This window comes from Quercus lobata, chromosome 5 (genome assembly GCF_001633185.2).
Source record: "Quercus lobata isolate SW786 chromosome 5, ValleyOak3.0 Primary Assembly, whole genome shotgun sequence".
Taxonomy (NCBI): Eukaryota; Viridiplantae; Streptophyta; class Magnoliopsida; order Fagales; family Fagaceae; genus Quercus; species Quercus lobata.
In genome coordinates this window covers 61,211,902-61,229,647 of record NC_044908.1, presented here as the reverse complement: position 1 = coordinate 61,229,647, position 17,746 = coordinate 61,211,902, and the positions used below count along the sequence as shown (strand labels likewise).

General features: G+C 34.2%; 2 protein-coding genes across 2 annotated transcripts; both read left to right on the top strand.

The window, feature by feature from the left end:
* Positions 1 to 6,310, top strand: LOC115992541 (kxDL motif-containing protein 1-like). Its single transcript, XM_031116747.1, has 3 exons — positions 1 to 178; positions 1,996 to 2,148; positions 5,646 to 6,310. Exons 1-3 carry the CDS (start codon positions 57 to 59, stop codon positions 5,746 to 5,748), a joined length of 378 nt encoding a protein of 125 aa, XP_030972607.1. The 5' UTR covers positions 1 to 56; the 3' UTR covers positions 5,749 to 6,310.
* Positions 6,311 to 7,931: 1,621 nt separating this feature from the next.
* Positions 7,932 to 9,647, top strand: LOC115992531 (receptor-like protein kinase FERONIA). Its single transcript, XM_031116735.1, has one exon. The coding sequence runs from the start codon at positions 8,213 to 8,215 to the stop codon at positions 9,371 to 9,373; it is 1,161 nt and encodes a 386-aa protein (XP_030972595.1). The 5' UTR covers positions 7,932 to 8,212; the 3' UTR covers positions 9,374 to 9,647.
* The last annotated feature ends 8,099 nt before the right edge of the window (positions 9,648 to 17,746 follow it).

Below are 17,746 nucleotides of genomic sequence, written 5' to 3'. Positions count from 1 at the left end.
TCATTAGCGTCTCTCTCTCTCTCTCTCTTTCTGTCTGATCATCGGTAGGTGGAGAAATGGAGATGGAGCAAACGGAGAAAGAGGCGATAAGAGCGGCTTCAGCTGAGGTTTCTCGTGAATTCAAAACCCTTATCAATGCTGACGATTTGGACTCCCTCAAGCAATCTCAGCACCTTATGTACATTCCTCTCTCTCTCTCTCTCTCTCTCTCGGTTAGACAATATGTTGTTTTTCTATTACAACAAAAACATAGACTTTGTCCCAAATCATTAATGTTTAAGTTAACAAAACCTTGTATACTATTATTAATCTTTTTGAATATTTTCAATTTTTGTTAATGGTTCTCTCCAATTCATGTTGTACACATTCCTGGATTTGAACTTGTTCTAAGTTAATGTTTGCTTATTTTATTATTGGTTAAATTGCAAATGAAATCAAGGACTCACCCACCCGGAAGTTTCACTTGTGCCAGAGCTGATTGGCTATTACAATTGTTTTTTTCTTCTTTTACTAGTGGTAAAATGGGCAGTGCATGGGCCAAAGTTGAATAAGATGGTGTGTATAAATATAGGAAAGGATTGTTGGATGAGAATATATTCTGTTTGTTTATATCACAATTTTGTTATGATTGTGATCAAGTCTAGCAAATTCTGTTAGAAACTTAAGAGAGAAATTACTCAAATGAGAGATGAAAAATTCCAAATTTTACAAAGTACCCATAAGCCCATTATAAAACTAAAATGGTATTACTTGAGTGAGTGATGAATATTAATTTAAAAGGTTTGTATAAAATCTTTAGGAAAAATTGCTTCTGGGAAAGAGATATATATTTACTTGGATGAACAGACACTTAAACCTCTAGAAAATAGAGGAAGAAATGTGGGAAGCTTGATGGTTTAGCCATGTTTCTATAGGTTAACATCTGAACCATCTGTAGATTGTCAGCTAGGCACATACTGGAACTTGAGGCATGGTCTAACTATGTTGTGACACAGAGTGAGAAAACTGAGGTCCACGATAGACTTCAAAGTATATTTTTTTTAATGATATGTGTGAAAAATGGCAGAGGGGCTCTTAGTTAAGCTAACAGCATGTTGGCACATAGTTGGGATTTAGGCATAGTTGAGACGAGTATCAGAGTATGAGGTATGACAGACGCTATGGTAAATAATAGATTTGTAGTGTGTTTATACTTTGTTGTTGATATGAGTTGAAACCAATGATGAACCTCATGGCCAAATCTTAGGTCAATAATAAAAGATAAGGTTTGTGATGAACAAACGAAGCTATTAGTTTTAGTAATTAATTTTGACTGTAATTTTATCCTTCAAATTATACTTTCAATTTCCTATGTTTAAGATTTTCTCTTTGAGAGGGAGTTCCATTTATTTGCTTCATGTGTACTTAGGTTGTACCCCTTAGGTGCCCTTCAATATTACCTTTACTTTATATGTATACATAAATTCCCACATTGAGTGCGGTTAATCTAAAAGATGCAAATAGATCATATTGAATATACATTTGGAACAATATATAGTGAAAAGGGAAATATCTTCAAACCTTCTCCCCCCTCCCCCTTTTTTCTTTTGTGGAAAAGAGATAAGTGAGAGCAAGATAGGAAATATGGTTGCAGGAACTTCCTTTTGCTGAGCAGTCCAACTTGCATATTTGTATTTTCAGGAATCTTAGATGAATTTATACCTGCAACCTGAAGATCAGTTAATTGGGTTGTTTTGTTGAAACCTCCAGGCTAGTTTTACCTAATGGATGTTTAGGGTGGTTGCAGTTTTTTTTTTTGGATAAGTAAAGAAAAATGAAAAAGGTTTTGTGTGGCAGGCTTCTAGACTTAAGCATATTTTATCTTTGTTTTCTTGGCTGGAATTGTTTTTGGGGATGGGGGGAGATTGATTGGTGGTTGCTTACTTGGGGATGGCACTGGCATGTGGCAGCCTCTTTTTCTTTCTATTGATTATATTTTGGTTTTCCAAATTGCAGATTAGGAAGATTACAGGATAGCAATGCAGTACTGTCACATTTTAATGAGTATTCAGAGCACTGCTTTTCAGAGGTTTCTGGAGACTTCTCGAGGAATACTCGTCTTTTGAGGTCTATGAAGTCAGATCTTGATTACATATTTCAGAAACTACGGTATGATTAGAACTTATATTTTGTTCCATGCTGATTGTTTCAACTTAGTATAAGGAATTAATTGTTAGCTATATTTACTAGTTCCTTATTTGATTGGTTTCACATTTGGAGCTTTACTACTAGTAACTTCATTTCGGAATCAATAGAGTTGTTGTCTTTTTTTGCATAGATTTTTTTTATGTAATTCTTTTGACTTCTCTCTGTCATTTGTACATGAATATGTCTTTTTTCAATAACAATTGTACTTACCTAAGGGGGCAAGAGCCCATAATTATTGATATAGTTAATAATTTTGTCACCTACTATGCCGATGAGCTCTAACTCAGATGACACCTTCGCCCCTTGTAAAAGCAAGGAGGAGGGTGAGATCGTAAGTTTAAGACTCTCCAGGTGCATGTGCAATCACCAATAATATAAAACATAAAACATTATGTCGCCTATTACACATGTGGTTTACAATTTATTTGGAGATTGTTCAATTAAATTTTTTAGATGTATGATACATTTATAGAGTTCATGGTTTCTTCCCTCACATTTAGCTTGGAACGCGTTCTGAATATTGTTTGTGTTCTAAATTTTTTTTATAAGTCCCACTTGATTACTACTAAAAATTTAAGTTGAATCCTTACAGAACCCCAAGCTGATCCTTGTACATCTAATTGTAAAATTTCCAAACCATGTCTGTGTGTGCATCTGCACATACTTTAGAACAAAAGTCCAAGATTTCTTTTGTATATCTATTATTAACTAAGCAAGAACCTGGTCAGCTTTCAATCACCAATTTTTTCATAAAAAATTCTGAAAATACCCTTATTCTTTAATATTATGTAATGCAATCAGTTATTTTTTAGTGACACTGTTACAAAAGTATTCTAGATATAAATGACATATGACATATAATGACATTGTCACTTTAGCCACTCTTACCCATTTACTCACCCCCACTTTCCTACTTCTTTCCCTTTCCTCTCTCATCTTCATGTTCTCACTCTTTTGTCTTCCTAAAGTAGGCAGTGAGAATTTGGTTTCATTTTAATTTAGTTTTGTATAATTTAAAGTGTCGGGTATTTAGTTAATTTTCTGATTTCTGTATGGTTGAAGTTTTGGTCAATTGGGTCTTATTTCAGGTTTTATTATGTTACTAGGTTTTTATAGGGTTTTAATTGTCATTTAGTTTGGGTTGACAAGACAAAGCCTAAGAAATCCTATTAGTTTTAATCATTAGATGCCTATATATACAGATGTAACGGTTTTACTAAAGTTGTTCTGAAAAATTTCAGAAGCAAAGCTTAGTTTGAGTTTTGTGTGCTGCAACCTTAATCTGACACGTGATGCTGAATAAATTAGATGTGTGATGCTTTAGGCCATATGTGATGCCAAAGAAATTCTACAGTGATTGTGAACCAATCTAGGTGTGATACCTAGAAACCAATTTCTCACTCATCTCCCTAGCATCTTGTCTGTTTAGTGTTGTTCCCTTCTTTTAGCATAATATTTCCAAAGCAACAATTACCCTTTTTTATGCTCACAGCAACAGAATCAAATTCTATAAGAACACATTATTGATATGGGCAGTCATGTGTAGAAATATGGAAGAAAAACTAAGAATACTATAATAGACTTAGAATGCTGTAACGTTTCTCATATAACTGAAAGGCAAAAGTAACTTTTTTTTTTCTTGATAAGTTCAAAATTAACTACTCTCTCAGGAAAATTTATCATCTTTAAATATCTACACTAGGGGTTGCTCATGGGTGGGTTGTTATGATGATTTTGAGTGATATTTTAAAACTGATCCGACCTCGTCAGCTTTCCAAAGTCACCAACTGAACTACAGTGCTGGAGGTCTACTAAATAAGCTGTACCAAGCTCAAGTTCCATTGGTGTGGTGCATTGGTTTGTGTAATTTCAGAGCAACCAAAGAGGCCAAGAAGACCAAGATTGGCAGAGATTGGCAAAGATCTAGAATGGGATGACAGATTTTGATGGAGATGGAGATGGAGATGGAGATTTGCAATAGGGAAGTGATCTGCAATGTCTGGTGTCTGAGTGTGAGTGGTTACAATGAAGAGGGGCAAAAACTGTCCAGAAGCAGTAGAGATAAAAAAGAGGACATAGAGAGGAGAGAGTAGAGAAAATCAGTAACAAAGACAAAGGGAAGAAGAACAAAAGAGGAGGATGGAGAAGACAAGGGAGAAGGAAGAAAAGATGAACGTCAAAGAAAAGGGAATTAATAAAATGAAAATTTAACAAACGCCCTAAGGGCATTGGGTTAGGAGATATTTTTAGAAACTTTTTATGGAAAAGAAAAAAGCAACTGACTTTTTTGATAGTTTTTTATATTTCCTATAATAGTGGTATTAAAAGTTTCCTGAAGTGGTCTATTAATAAATGCCCTAAAGCACCCGTTAATAGGACCCTTTATAAAAATAGAGAACAAAAAGGAAAGAGAAGAATAAAGAATGAATAGGATACTAGAACAGAAAATAATGAAATGATAAATGTGTGGCGGGAGGCAAGAGATTAGGAGGCTTGAGTGTTGGGGATGTAAAAATAGGAGAATTTATTATGTGTGAAAATATTTGTAAGATTTTTTTTCATCTCCCTTAAAATATCTCCATGCATACTAATATAATTAGAAATTAAATTGTAATTTGATTGATTGGTTTGGTTTTTAGTGGTGTATTAGACCTTTACTGAATTGATATCATAGGTGCTTTTTTTTCCTGAATAAGCATCAAAGTGAACCATGATCACCAAGGAAACAGGCTGAAATCAATCAGTTTGCATGGCGTCTTGAACGCCCGAATCTACTGCATGTGTGCATTCATGCTTGAAATTGGAATTGAATTCAGGCACACATGGAGTCAATAATCAAAAAACCAAATTCAATAACATGAAAACAAGGTGTGGCTTTTTGATAATTTAAGAGAACTTTAAGATTTCCAGTCATATATTCATTCTTCTCTTGGAAAGGACCTGTATTTGTTCAAATCTATGAAGATTTGTGTGTATTGGCATGAAACTATTTTTATATTTCAGGTGGCAGGTTGCAGGTTTTTATTGGGCATTTAATTTTTTTTAATTCAAATTTGTGTGGATGAAGATATTATGAGTTCAGTTTGTATATTTTCTGTTGAATCATTAAGTCTTGTGCAGCCTTTTATGCTGCAATCCATTTCGAAATATTTTGTCAGAGTGAATCTCCAACTTTATCTTTGCCCTGCAATTCATTTCTTTTATATGAATTATTTCCTACTGCCAGAATGTCTGAATTTTTCTATTGAACTGTAAAGTTGATGTGTTTTGCAACTATACTGTTGATTATGAAGCTCTAAGTATGCCGAGTTTCTTATTCTTGCATCGTCCCAGATCTATTTTATAATCTTGATTCAAGTTGTTTACTTGAAAGTTCAAATTCATGGTTGTTGTCTCTTGGCTATCCAGATTTTGGTTCCATTTGGTGATTTAATTCTCTCTCTCTCTCTTGTTAATAGGAGCATGAAATCAAGGATTGTGGCTACCTATCCAGATGCATTTCCAGATGATTCAACAGGAGAAGTAGTTGACAGGAGACCAGACCTTGAAATTCCTCAGTAACATTAGTCAATCTGTTCCCAAATTGCAGCATGTATCATGGTACCTCATGGGAAACGCAATGTAGGTGAAGAATCTTCAACCCCCCCCCCCCCCCCTCCTTTTTGGTTTATGAATACAATGTGATTTATTTTTTACTTTAGTCTTTTAATTATATGCTGCTTAGAAGTAATCCTTATTTCTGCATCAGTGTGATCCATGGAAATAGTAAATGCATATAGAAGTCCATAGGGCATAAAAGCTTGTAAGCAATGCTTCTTGAGCATTTCTCTTTCTAATTAAGCGATTCAAGCTCACTATTTCATGGAGCTTGAGAGCTTGTGGAGGCATGAAGCTTAAAATTACATCATTGAATGATTATTGGGATTGCTTGATTATCTTTCAGTGGAAGTACTTTCAAAGATGAATGAACTTATAAAAGAAAGTTACCATCAGAGATGAATGAAATGGAAACCCAATCTGTCCAACTCTATAATGAAGCTTTTGTTTTTTGGTAAAAGCTTTTGTTCTCATATTGTTTTGAAGCTAGATTCCATGGCATATTTTCTAGAAAAATGATATGCCATAACATTTTCACAACATTTTTACAACAAATTCTAAGTAGTAGATTGTTATTAGTTGTTATTGTTGGGGCAAAAAAGTAATCTTAATGTTAGGTTCAAATTTGAACCAATAACAACTAACTACCTATGATTTGTTATGAAAATATTGTGTACAAAAGCATCTCTCTATTTTCTATAGCTTAAAGTTCTTTAATTGTCTTGAATGCGACTTTGATCAGTCTCCCTAAGATTCTTTTTGCTGGGCAAGGGCTGCAAGATCAATGTTTTTGGTTAGAGCGACGTCCTCAATCAAAAGTTATGAAAATTTGCATCCATGAACTATCATCAGGCAAAGGAAGGTAAATAAATTGATTAGGGGCTTGCTGAATGGTAATTAACCCATTTTAGTTTGCAAATGGCTCAGGATTTTGTCCACAGAAACCTAGCTTCTCTACACTGTTTTCACTCGTGTGGTATGCATTAACATTTGCATGCTTGAAGAGTTTTCTCTATCATGGTACCGAAGAACTTGCCTTGAAGGTGACAGGCAATAGCACTCCTACTTTGTAGAAGGCACTGTTGAATAACGGTTTTTGATGCTCCATCTTAACAATCATAACCACCATTGTCTCTCAGAGTTTCAGTTATTTTATCATGAAGAGCATATGCATTACTTGTCTCAAGAGCAGCATTCAAGTTTTGACGATTCACCCATATTGATGTATGAGATGGGAATCCCAGTTTCATTTTTATAATTTATCACATTCTATCTTCTCCTTAATGCATTTGTAGTGCGGCTTCATTGCAAACTGCAAAATCAGCCCCAAAAGGCACGAGTTTCCTTGGCTCGGCTTCTATTAGCTTCATCCTATAAACTTTGGAAAACGTATACCTCTCTTTATAGTTGTTCAAAGACATTCTAATACTGGGTATACCAGTATATGCTGTTAGCTCAATTTGTAGCTCCAATAACAATATTATAGCCCACATGGGTCAAGACTATTTAAAAAATGGTAAAGGTTAATGAATGCCCTAAGGGCATTGGTTTAGAAACTATTTTTAGAAATATTTTATGAGAAAATGATAAAACAATTAATTTTTCTATCAACTTTTTATATTTCTCAAAAAAATTGTGTTAAAATTTTCTTAATATAGTTTATTAACAATTGTCCTAAAAACGCTTGTTAACATAATCCTTTATAAGTCTTTAAAGATGCATCAAGCAAGTTCTTAATAAGCCTTCCAATCATGGAGGAAAAATATGCACTTCTCTCTTGTAATTTGACATCATGGCAATGATTTGCAGAGCCTAAATGTAACACTCCAACTTTTTAATCCCAAAAATTTAATCTACTGATGAGGTTTTCTAATTGAATATATTTAGTCACTTAGTCAATAGTTCAATAATCCAACAATTTTCAAAATGACCAAAATCATCTAGACCCTTTTCCAAGACAGAGTATTCTCTCAAAATGATATTTGAATCTCAATTTAAAAAAAAAAAAAAAAAAAAAAAAAAAAAAAAAAAAAAAAACTAACTGCACTTGAAAATTCAATTAAGCCTACTTCAAGGCAAAAATGATCAGGGCTTAGCAGTATCTTAGGCCTATAAAACTATTACATAGTGTAAATAATAATATTGAAATATCAGAAAATGAATTACACAACGTATACGGCAGATTGAAGAAATCGATGTTATAAACCAAGAGAGATTAAAGAAAAGTCAACTAATTGAAGTAACCAACAGCCCACCCAGTCGTATTTAGTTCATTGAGAGTTGATACTGAGAGAGTTCTCCATATTTCTTTGTTTACGGAATAGTGGTATACAGCAGGAGCTGCCTACCTACCCTTATCTGCTCACCCAACCCAAAAAAAAAAAATGCAAAAACTCTTCTTGATGCATCATTTCAAGAACTGGTTGCTATGAAAGGCATTTCAGAGCGTATATCAAAGTTATTAAGGAAGTCCGGGGAGAGAAGGATTGACCAACCTCATTTGGCTCTTCCATGCCGTCGATTTTCACGCGCTGAGATCAACATAGCTACCAATAACTTCGACAAAAATTTAATCGTTTGTCGGGGGAGTTTCGGGAACGTATACAAGGGGTTTATTGATGACCGTACCATAAGCGTTGCAATAAAGCATGTGAATATCAATGAGTCAAGGCAGCGTTTTCACGGGTTTATGAAGCAGGTGGTGTTGGTTTGCCAGCTACGCCACCCTAACTTCGTCCCTTTCATCGGATATTGTCTTGAGGATGAACGACATGGGTTCCTTGTCTACGAGTTCATGGTCAATGATGACCTCGCGAGACACCTCAATGGCACTAACCCCGATCACGATCCCGATCCGGTCCCGTGGAAACGAAGACTACAGATTTGCGTTGGAGTGGCGCGTGGGCTGCACTACCTTCACACTGGGCTGAAGCATACTATCTTTCACTGTGATGTGAAGCCGAGCAATATTCTGTTGGACGAGAAATGGGAGGCCAAGTTGTCAGATTTCGGGTTGTCCAAGATGGGTCCCCCGAGTTTGTCAAAGGCTTTAACTAGGATCAAAACTAATAGAATTGTGGGTACTTACGGTTACATGGCTCCTGAGTATGCCATGAATGGGGTGCTAACTGATAAATCCGACGTCTACTCCTTTGGTGTGCTACTGCTGCAACTACTCAGTGGAAGGAAACCATCTGAACTGGTAGAACAGATGAATCTGGTTAGTTGGGCTCGAAAATGTAAACAAGAAGGGACCATCAATGAGATAATTGATCCGTATCTGATGGGGAAGATAGCTCCAGAGTGTTTTATGGTATACGTTGACATTGCCACTTCTTGCGTGCGAAATCAAGCCGAACGTCGACCCACCATGGGTGAAGTGCATGTATGCCTTGAACATGCACTGGAGCTACAAGAGAGCGCAGATGCTGCTGCTGGTGTCTGTAACTATTGTGTTGATGAATATACCTGTAATGCTTCTTCGGGAGACGCTTCTCCAATTGATATGGTGTGGGAAACAGCTTCAGAGAACACCACATCTGCTGAAGAATTGTCCTTGGAAACCGCCATGCCAAACGATCAAATATGATTTACCACAAACAATTCACAAGTATGTGTTTTTCAGTTTTTGGATTGGTTTTGTGTTTATATTGCCTTTTATTACTGACGGAGTGTATTGTCTTTGTACTTGCTGAGAAAATGTGGCAAAAGAGACAAACTTTTCCCTTACCTAAAGTTATTGGGATGGGGAATTGAATCTTGATGTTTAAATAGTGTGTTGCTATATTTTGTTTGTTCCTATGCTATGTAATACTCCTTGTACTGAGTCGTTCACTATGGAATTCATCACTAAGTTGATATTTTATGATGTGCTGATGTGGTAAGTTTATATAATATTGTCTAATCTTTCTCCTGTTCTCTTTCTGTGGAACACAGAGGATTCTTTTTTTTTTTTGACTTTTCAATTCTTGCAAATTATTATTTTCTTTGGTCTCTCAATTCTTACAAACTCCGTTTTTTCTCCCCTTTGGTTTCTCAATTCTCCTCAAAGCATTTATCATCAAAACTCATAAAAAAAAAAAAAGCTTGGACAATTGTACATTAGAATATTTAGTAGTCTTCCTAGATATTCTAATTCTGCAATTCATCTCCCCTTCCACAACAATGTGTGCTAATGCTGTTTTTTTTTATTTTTAATAAATTTGATTATTTTGGGGGCTTTTCTTCAATCTTGCCAACTTGGGATAATTAATCAATTGTTCAATTGTAATGTGCTTAGTTTGTCTTGGGTGTAATTTTTGGCTAGGTTCATGTTACAAAACATTTTTTTCAATCCCATTTTGGAATATACACACCATATGTTTGACAAAATGTTTCACTCATTCTTGCATTAGTTTAAAGTTGACTTCATGGTTTGTTCCTCTAGGCTCTAGGTTTTAGTTGCCTGATCATCTCATTTTTTTTCTTGTGCATTTAGTCTGTCTTGGCCATCAACATCTTTGTCAATTTAGTACGTACTCTTGCATTAGGTTAAGTCAATTTCATGATTTGTGCCTCTTGATTTTAGTTGTCATTAGTCATCTCATTTTTTCTCATGTGCATTAGGCTTGCTAGGCCATCAATGTCATTGACAATATACTAGTACAATAGAACTTTCCACCATCAAAGCCCACCTTACAACATTAGAGTATTTAGTAATCTTACTAGATAGAAGTGTTTATTGTTTATGAATCAAGTCTTTTGTATTAATATATGTCTATAAGTAATCAGTTACATCTTTAAATTTTCAATGGTTGAGATAATCTAGTGATGATTAAAACGATGATGCTTCAAATTTTTATTTGATTCTTTGTTTGGCCACATGAGGAAAGAAACATTTAAGCTAAAGCCAATTTTGAAGACTTGACCACCAGCTTGGTGTTCTTCATGAGCTAATTAGACCAAGAGATCAAATTGATAATGTGATTGCTCTTAAAAAAAAAAAAAAATAATAATAATAATAATAATAATAATAATAATAATCTGAATTACCATAGCAAAACTCACTAATCTGGTGACTAAATCACCAACTACAGTTCTCTAATTGTATCATACTTGAACTACACATGCTCAACCCAAAAGCTAGTTTGTCCTAATTTATAGTTTTATTGGTTTAGTTTGTTTTTATGACATACAATTAATATTTTTATTTAGCTTTGTGACAATTTTTTGTTGTTGGAAATCTTGGTCCAAACCTTACTAAGTTATCTTAATGCCATTTAACTTTGTTGAATTGAATTATAACCTGATTGTATCTATAAGTGGGGAATAATATGTTTCATCTTCTTAAAGGTACATAAAACAACCACAGAAGGAAAGCATTCTCCTGCATATATACTAACATAACTTGGTGTGTTTTTGCACAATGACTGTAAAATAAGATAGAATTTTTTTTCCCAATTATTTGACTTGCATGAAAAATCATTAATATTTCTTGTAAGAAGAGTTTGCATGCCTAAGAAGAGTTTTCCCCCTATCATGGTAACGAAGAACTTACCTTGAAGGTGACAAGCAATAGTACTCCTACTTTTTAGAAGGTACTGTTGAATAATGTTTTCTTGATGCTCCAATCTTAACAATCTTAAGCCCACCGTTGTCTCTCAGAGTTTTAGTTATTTTGTCACGAAGAGCAAATGCATTACTTGTCCCACTCCCAAGAGCAACATTCAAGTTCTCACGACTTACCCATATTGATGTCAGATATGGGAATCCCAGTTTCATCTTTATAATTTATCACATCTATCTTCTCCTCAATGCATTTGTAGTGCAGCTTCATTGGAAGTTGCAATATCAGCCCCAAAAAGCATGAATTTTCTTGGCTCATCTTCAGGGAGCTTCATCCAATAAACCTCCAATCATGTGGACAAAATATACACTTATGTGACATTAGAGTAATGATTTGCAAAGCCTAAATGTAACACTCCAGTTTTTTAATCCCAAAAAATTAAACTGCAAAATGGGCCAAATACCTTTGTTGGCCAAAATATTTTGCGATCTACCTTTTTTTACGAAATTTTTAGTAATTTACCACTGTTTTTAACTTGAGTTCATGAAACTCGATTTTTACACATAACTTGAGGTCTAAAAAATTGAATTTCTTAAAAATGTGCCACAGTGGCACCCGCTAATTTGACATTTTTTAATTGAAAAATCCACATGGAAATCCAGTTTATGAAACTCGAGTTTCTTATTTAAAAAGAAGGTTTCATCACCAATCAAACTAGTTTGAACAGGTAGTCATAATCATCTTCATGTTTGTACAGAACCAAAGGTTCAGCTTTTTCAAATTGTGCTTTTTGAAAAAGTTGCGATTTTAAAAAGTGCAATATAAAATTGAGTTTTTTTTTTAAAAAAAAAAGAGTATTTGGTAAAAACTATCAAAAAGTGTTTTTTGAAAAAGCAGAGTGTTTGACTAAAACAGTGGCAATTTGAGTTGTAAATTATCAAAAAAGACAACAAGATATATATATTAATACTTTATTATTTTAATTACCTCTCTTAATGCAAGTTATAGATACAATATTTTCACAAAAATTTCACAATAAAGTCTATATGACAAGTTATTAATGGTAGGAAAAAGAAATAATGTCACTAGTAAGTTCAGACGAGAATCAATAACAACTTACTATGTAAACTTTATTATAAAATTGTTATAAAAATATTCTATCAATAGCACTATTTTTTTTTTTCCCAAAGAAAAATAGTACTAATTTAAAAGGTTTAGGAATATAATAAAATGTCATAATATTTTTACTATACTCTTTATTTTTAGTTGTGGTCAATTCTAGTAAAATATTTTATTAATTTATTTAATTTTATTTTGACATATGAAATATTTGACACCTCATCTGTTGTGAAAATTTTGTGAAAACTTGTTGTGTTTTAACACAATTGTAATTTTTATTTAGTAAATTTCCTTACATGATATACATGTATCCCACTCAAACTACCTCTATTTTTTTTCCTTCACTTTTTTCTCATCCACTTGTTTCTTCTCCATTCCCATCAAAAATCTTTTCTTTTCCTCCACTCACCATCTTATCTCTTCAGTTTTTCTTCTTCACCCAAAAGATAGTTCTTCTTCATCACCCAAAAGACAAGAAGAAAGAAATATATTATACACAAAAAAAAAAAAAAAAAAAAAATGAGAGAAGAAGAAGCTCGCAGTAGAAGAAGAAGAAGCCTAAAATAGTAGTGGGTTTATGGGTTTATATTGGAATTGAAAATTGCACATTTGATTTAGAATTTTGCAGTCTATTTGGTTGGTTATAAGTTGGAGGAAAGGAAAAGAAAGAAGAACAATTACTACCTGCACGGTGCGATTTTTCCTTTGGGCTTCTTGCAATTGACGGGGAGGGAGCATAGAATATGGAGAAATTTTTCTTAAATGACGGTATTTTTTTTTTATTATTTGTTATTTTTTTTTATAGAGATCTTGGTAAAATTGGGATTTCAAAATAAAAATAAGGATAGTTTAGGGATAATGCTGAAAATGACCAATAGTAACATGTTATCTATAATTGCATTTTCGGCATTGCATCTCCAAGGTCCAATATGAAAACATGATAGTCCTTTGTATTTGAAAAAGCCACTCTTTGATAACAATTGATGGCAATAATTTAGCAAACACGCATTTTGGATTTTGGACTTGGAAATGTGTGTTTTGGGCTCTAAAAGTGTAAACCAATGCACACGTATCAATCTTCACTTTCTTAGTTAACTAGAAGACCCACTAGCTACTTTTCTTGGGTTGTGTTTTTCAATGTATTTTCTTGTCCTAAGGCTTAGGCTAGTTGGTTCAGCCTATGGTAGCCCCAGGACCCCCTTATATGTACATTACTTTATTCTTTAATAAAATAGATAAAACAAGAAAGTGCCTCGTCAATCTTGATGGACGAACCAAACTTCTTGTCAATAAGAAAGAAAGTGAAGATGAAAAACATTGGGATGGGGCCAACCAAGGACCCTCCGATGGTTCAATTAGTAAATCTCTCTTAGGAAATCTCTAATGTATAATGTAGCTTAGTGTATATGAAATTGTGTCTTTTACTTGCTCTTTATGGTTTTTATATAGCCATCTGATAAGTTCTTGCAAAGTCTGTTGATCTCCCCTTGGCGTTGTGCTTGAGCTGGGTGTAAATAGTTAAGCGGCTTATAAAGATGTTTGTAACGGACATGAGGTGGCTCATGAAAGCATTTGTTAATGACTTTGTAACCGTTTCCTGCATTTGGCTTGAATGAGAGAGTTATGTCTAACTTTAATGCGCTTACGGTTGTCCATGTAATGAACAACCATATGTATGCTACTCCTCAAAAATGATGGTACCTTTTTCAGTCAACCAAAAAAAAAAAAAAAAAAAAAGAGAGAGAGATAGGAAATAGTTTTTGTTTGTAATAGAACTATGGAATTAGAAGTGTTGGGAGAAAGAGAGTAATGATGTGAAGGAAGGGATACATTGCTAAAATCTGAGAAAGACCAGCATGTGGGACATGCTGTAGGACATGTTGAAGTGAAAGAAGACAGCATGTGGGACAAGCTGAAGTAACACTTTGAAGTAAAGAAGAGAGCTTGTGGACCTCAGTTTTTATGGTAATCGAGTTTATAAAACTAGAGTAACACATTATAAGCTACTCAAGCTTATTGAACTCAAGTTCCACGTGAATTTTTTAAATTAAAAAAGTCCAGCTCATCGGGTGCCATGGTGGCTATTTTAAATGGAACTCGAGTTCTTGGAACTAGAGTTACATGGAAAACTCAAGTTTGAAGAATTGAATTTCAAAATAGTGGTAGATTGCAAAATATTTCGGCCAACAGTGTTATTTGGTCATTATGGCCTTGCAAAATGAGGTCTCCTAATTGAATATATTTAGTCATTGAGTCAATCATTCAATAATCCAGTAATCTCCCAAATCATCTAGACCTTTTTTGAAAACAGAGTACACTCCCAAAATAATATTTGAATCTAATTAGTGTGTGTATATATATATATATATATATATATATATATAAGTGTGCTTGAAAACTCAATTATAGTCTACTTGAAGGCAAAAATGATCAGGGCTTAGCATTATCTTATGCCTATAAAACTGTATAGTTGTGGGGGGTGAACTCTGACTCAACCTAAGGACCAAAACCTAAAAGGTAAATTTGAGGAACCGGCCCAACCCAAGGTATGAATAAAGATGAAATGGCCCTCTAGTGAATTGGAACCAGCCAGGCTTACAACCTTGGAAGTCTGGGATAACAATCTTCCCAAGGATCATAACCGAGGTAACCCTTTTAACCTGTCTTCCCGAGGTCACTAAGGTACTTTAGATAGCAACTTCCACCCTCATGTAGGACTGCCCATCTTCTACATTTTCTCGAGGGCACGATGAAGAAAATGCAGATCCCAATGAAACAGTCACCTTCGCATTAATGAGATCTCCTACCCAATATCAGTCACATTAAATACTAAATCACTAGCTTGAATAATGGAAATAGTTCTAAAAGTCTTTCTTTATGATCATGAAATGGCAGGGTAGAGGGCTGAGCTTGATGGGATAAGTATTCCCCAAAATCCATCTGGGAGTTAGACAACTGGATGAGGAGGGGAAAATGTCTATAAAAGGAGGAGAAGGGCAATAGGAGAAGGGGTTCAGAAAAATAGAGAGAGAAAGTCTATGCTAGAGAGAGAGAGAGAGAGAGAGAGAGAGAGAGAGTTTTTCTTGTGTATATTTATATTTGAATCCTTACTATGTACCTTGAGAACATTATTCCTTCACATATGAAAGCTTGATTTTGTCTATTTTTGTTTTTTAATAAGCTATCTGATCTTTCCATTATGGATTTTTTCCTCATTTCTTAGAAATTAGTTGTGTAGATCAAAAACATTTGTCATTGTTCAGTCTTTGACTCTTTGGGTGTTTTGGCTCCCACAATAGTAAAATTTTATAGTTCTTAGGTTTTCCTTTTAAAATTTAGCAATGTGACTACTTAATTAAAAATTGTAATTTTATATCATGAGAAAAAAATTTACATGACAGAATTTTAAAATAAGAATATAAAAACAATACCTATTTGCTATTCCTAAGACTTGCCCCATTAAATATATATATGTCATTGGCCATTAGATGAGATATTGGAGAAAAGTAAAGTAATTGAAGAATCCAACAGCCCACCCACTCGTATTTAGTACATTGAGAGTTCTCTATAATCTATGTTGTATGCGAAAAAAAAAAAAAAACCACTTTGTCAGTTTGTCTAATTTTGAGAGGGAACTTTTCCGTCATCGCCGGGGTAAGGGGCTACTCGATCCTTACTGCATCATTTCAAGAGCTGGTTGGTATGAAAGGCATTTCAGAGTGTATATCAAAGTTATTAATAAGGAAGTCCGGGAAGAGAAGGTCAGACGAAACAAACCGATCTTATTCAGCTCTTCCATGCCGTCTATGAAACTGACTGAGATCAAGACAGCTACTACCAATAACTTCGATGATAATTTAGTAATTGGTTGCTGTGGTGACTGGAAAGCATACAACGGGTTTATCAATGACACAAACTCCGATCCCAATCCCAATCCGGTCCCGTGGAAACGGAGACTAAAGATTTGCGTTGGAGTGGCGCGTGGGCACTACCTTCACACTGGGCTGAAGCATACTATCGTCCACAGTGGTGTGGAGCCGACCAATATTCTATTGGATGCGAAATGGGAGGCCAAGTTGTCATATTTGGGGCTGTCCAAAATGGGTCCTCCGAGTTTGTCAAAGGCTTTAGTTAGGATCGAAACTGATAGAGTTGTGGGTACTTACGGTTACATGGATCAAGAGTATGTCAAACGGTCAAATAACCACAAACAATTCACTAGTGTGTGTTTCAATTCACAACGTTCATCTCATTTGGTACATTTGAATATTTAGTAGTCTTCCTAGATATTCTAATTCTGCAATTCAACTCCCCTTTGACAACAGTATGTGCTAATGCTATTTATTATTATTATTTTTTAAAGTGATCATTTTGGGGACTTTTGTTCAATCTTGCCAACTTGGGATAAATAATCAATTATTCAATTGTAATTTACTTAGATTGTCTTGGGTGTAATTTTTTGGTGGATTCATGTTATGGTGCATCTCTTTTTCAATCCCATTTTGGAATAGACACACCATATGTTTGACAAAATGTTTCACTTACTCTTGCATTAGTTTAAAGTGGACTTCATGGTTTGCGCCTTTTGGTTTTAGTTGCCTGGTCATCTCTTTTTTTCTCATGCATTTTGGCTTACTAGGCCATCAACCTCTTTGGCAATTTAGTACATTAGAACTTTCCATAATCAAAACCATTTTACAACATTGGAATTTTTAGTAGTCTTCCTAGATAGAAATGTTTTATGAATTAAGTCTTTTGTATTAATATATGTCTATAATTAGTCAGTTTCAACTTTAAATTTTCAATGGTTGAGATAATCTAGATAGCTTTTCTCAAAATAAAAAAAGAAGTGATAATCTAGATAGCATGTTTTAAAAATTATTTGTGGTAATGCTGATGCAGATTTTTGTTTGATTCTTTGTTTTGCCGAAGAAACAGTTAAGCCGATTTGAAGACTTGACTGCCAGCTTGGTGTTATTCATGAGCCACTAACATCAAGGGATCGCATATATTTATAATGTGATTGCTCTTAGAAGTAATAATAAATAAAATAAAATTCTGAATTACCACAGCACAATTCACCAATATAGTGACTAAATCACTAACTAGAACTCTCTATAATCATATCATACTTGATCAACACATACTCAACCCAAAAGCTAGCCCGTCTTAATTTAGTTTTGATGGTTCAGTTTGGTTTTATGACTGACAATTAATCTTTATATTTAGCTTTACGACCATTTTTTTGTGATTTGAAATCTTGCCCCAACCTTACTAAGCTATATTAATACCATTCAA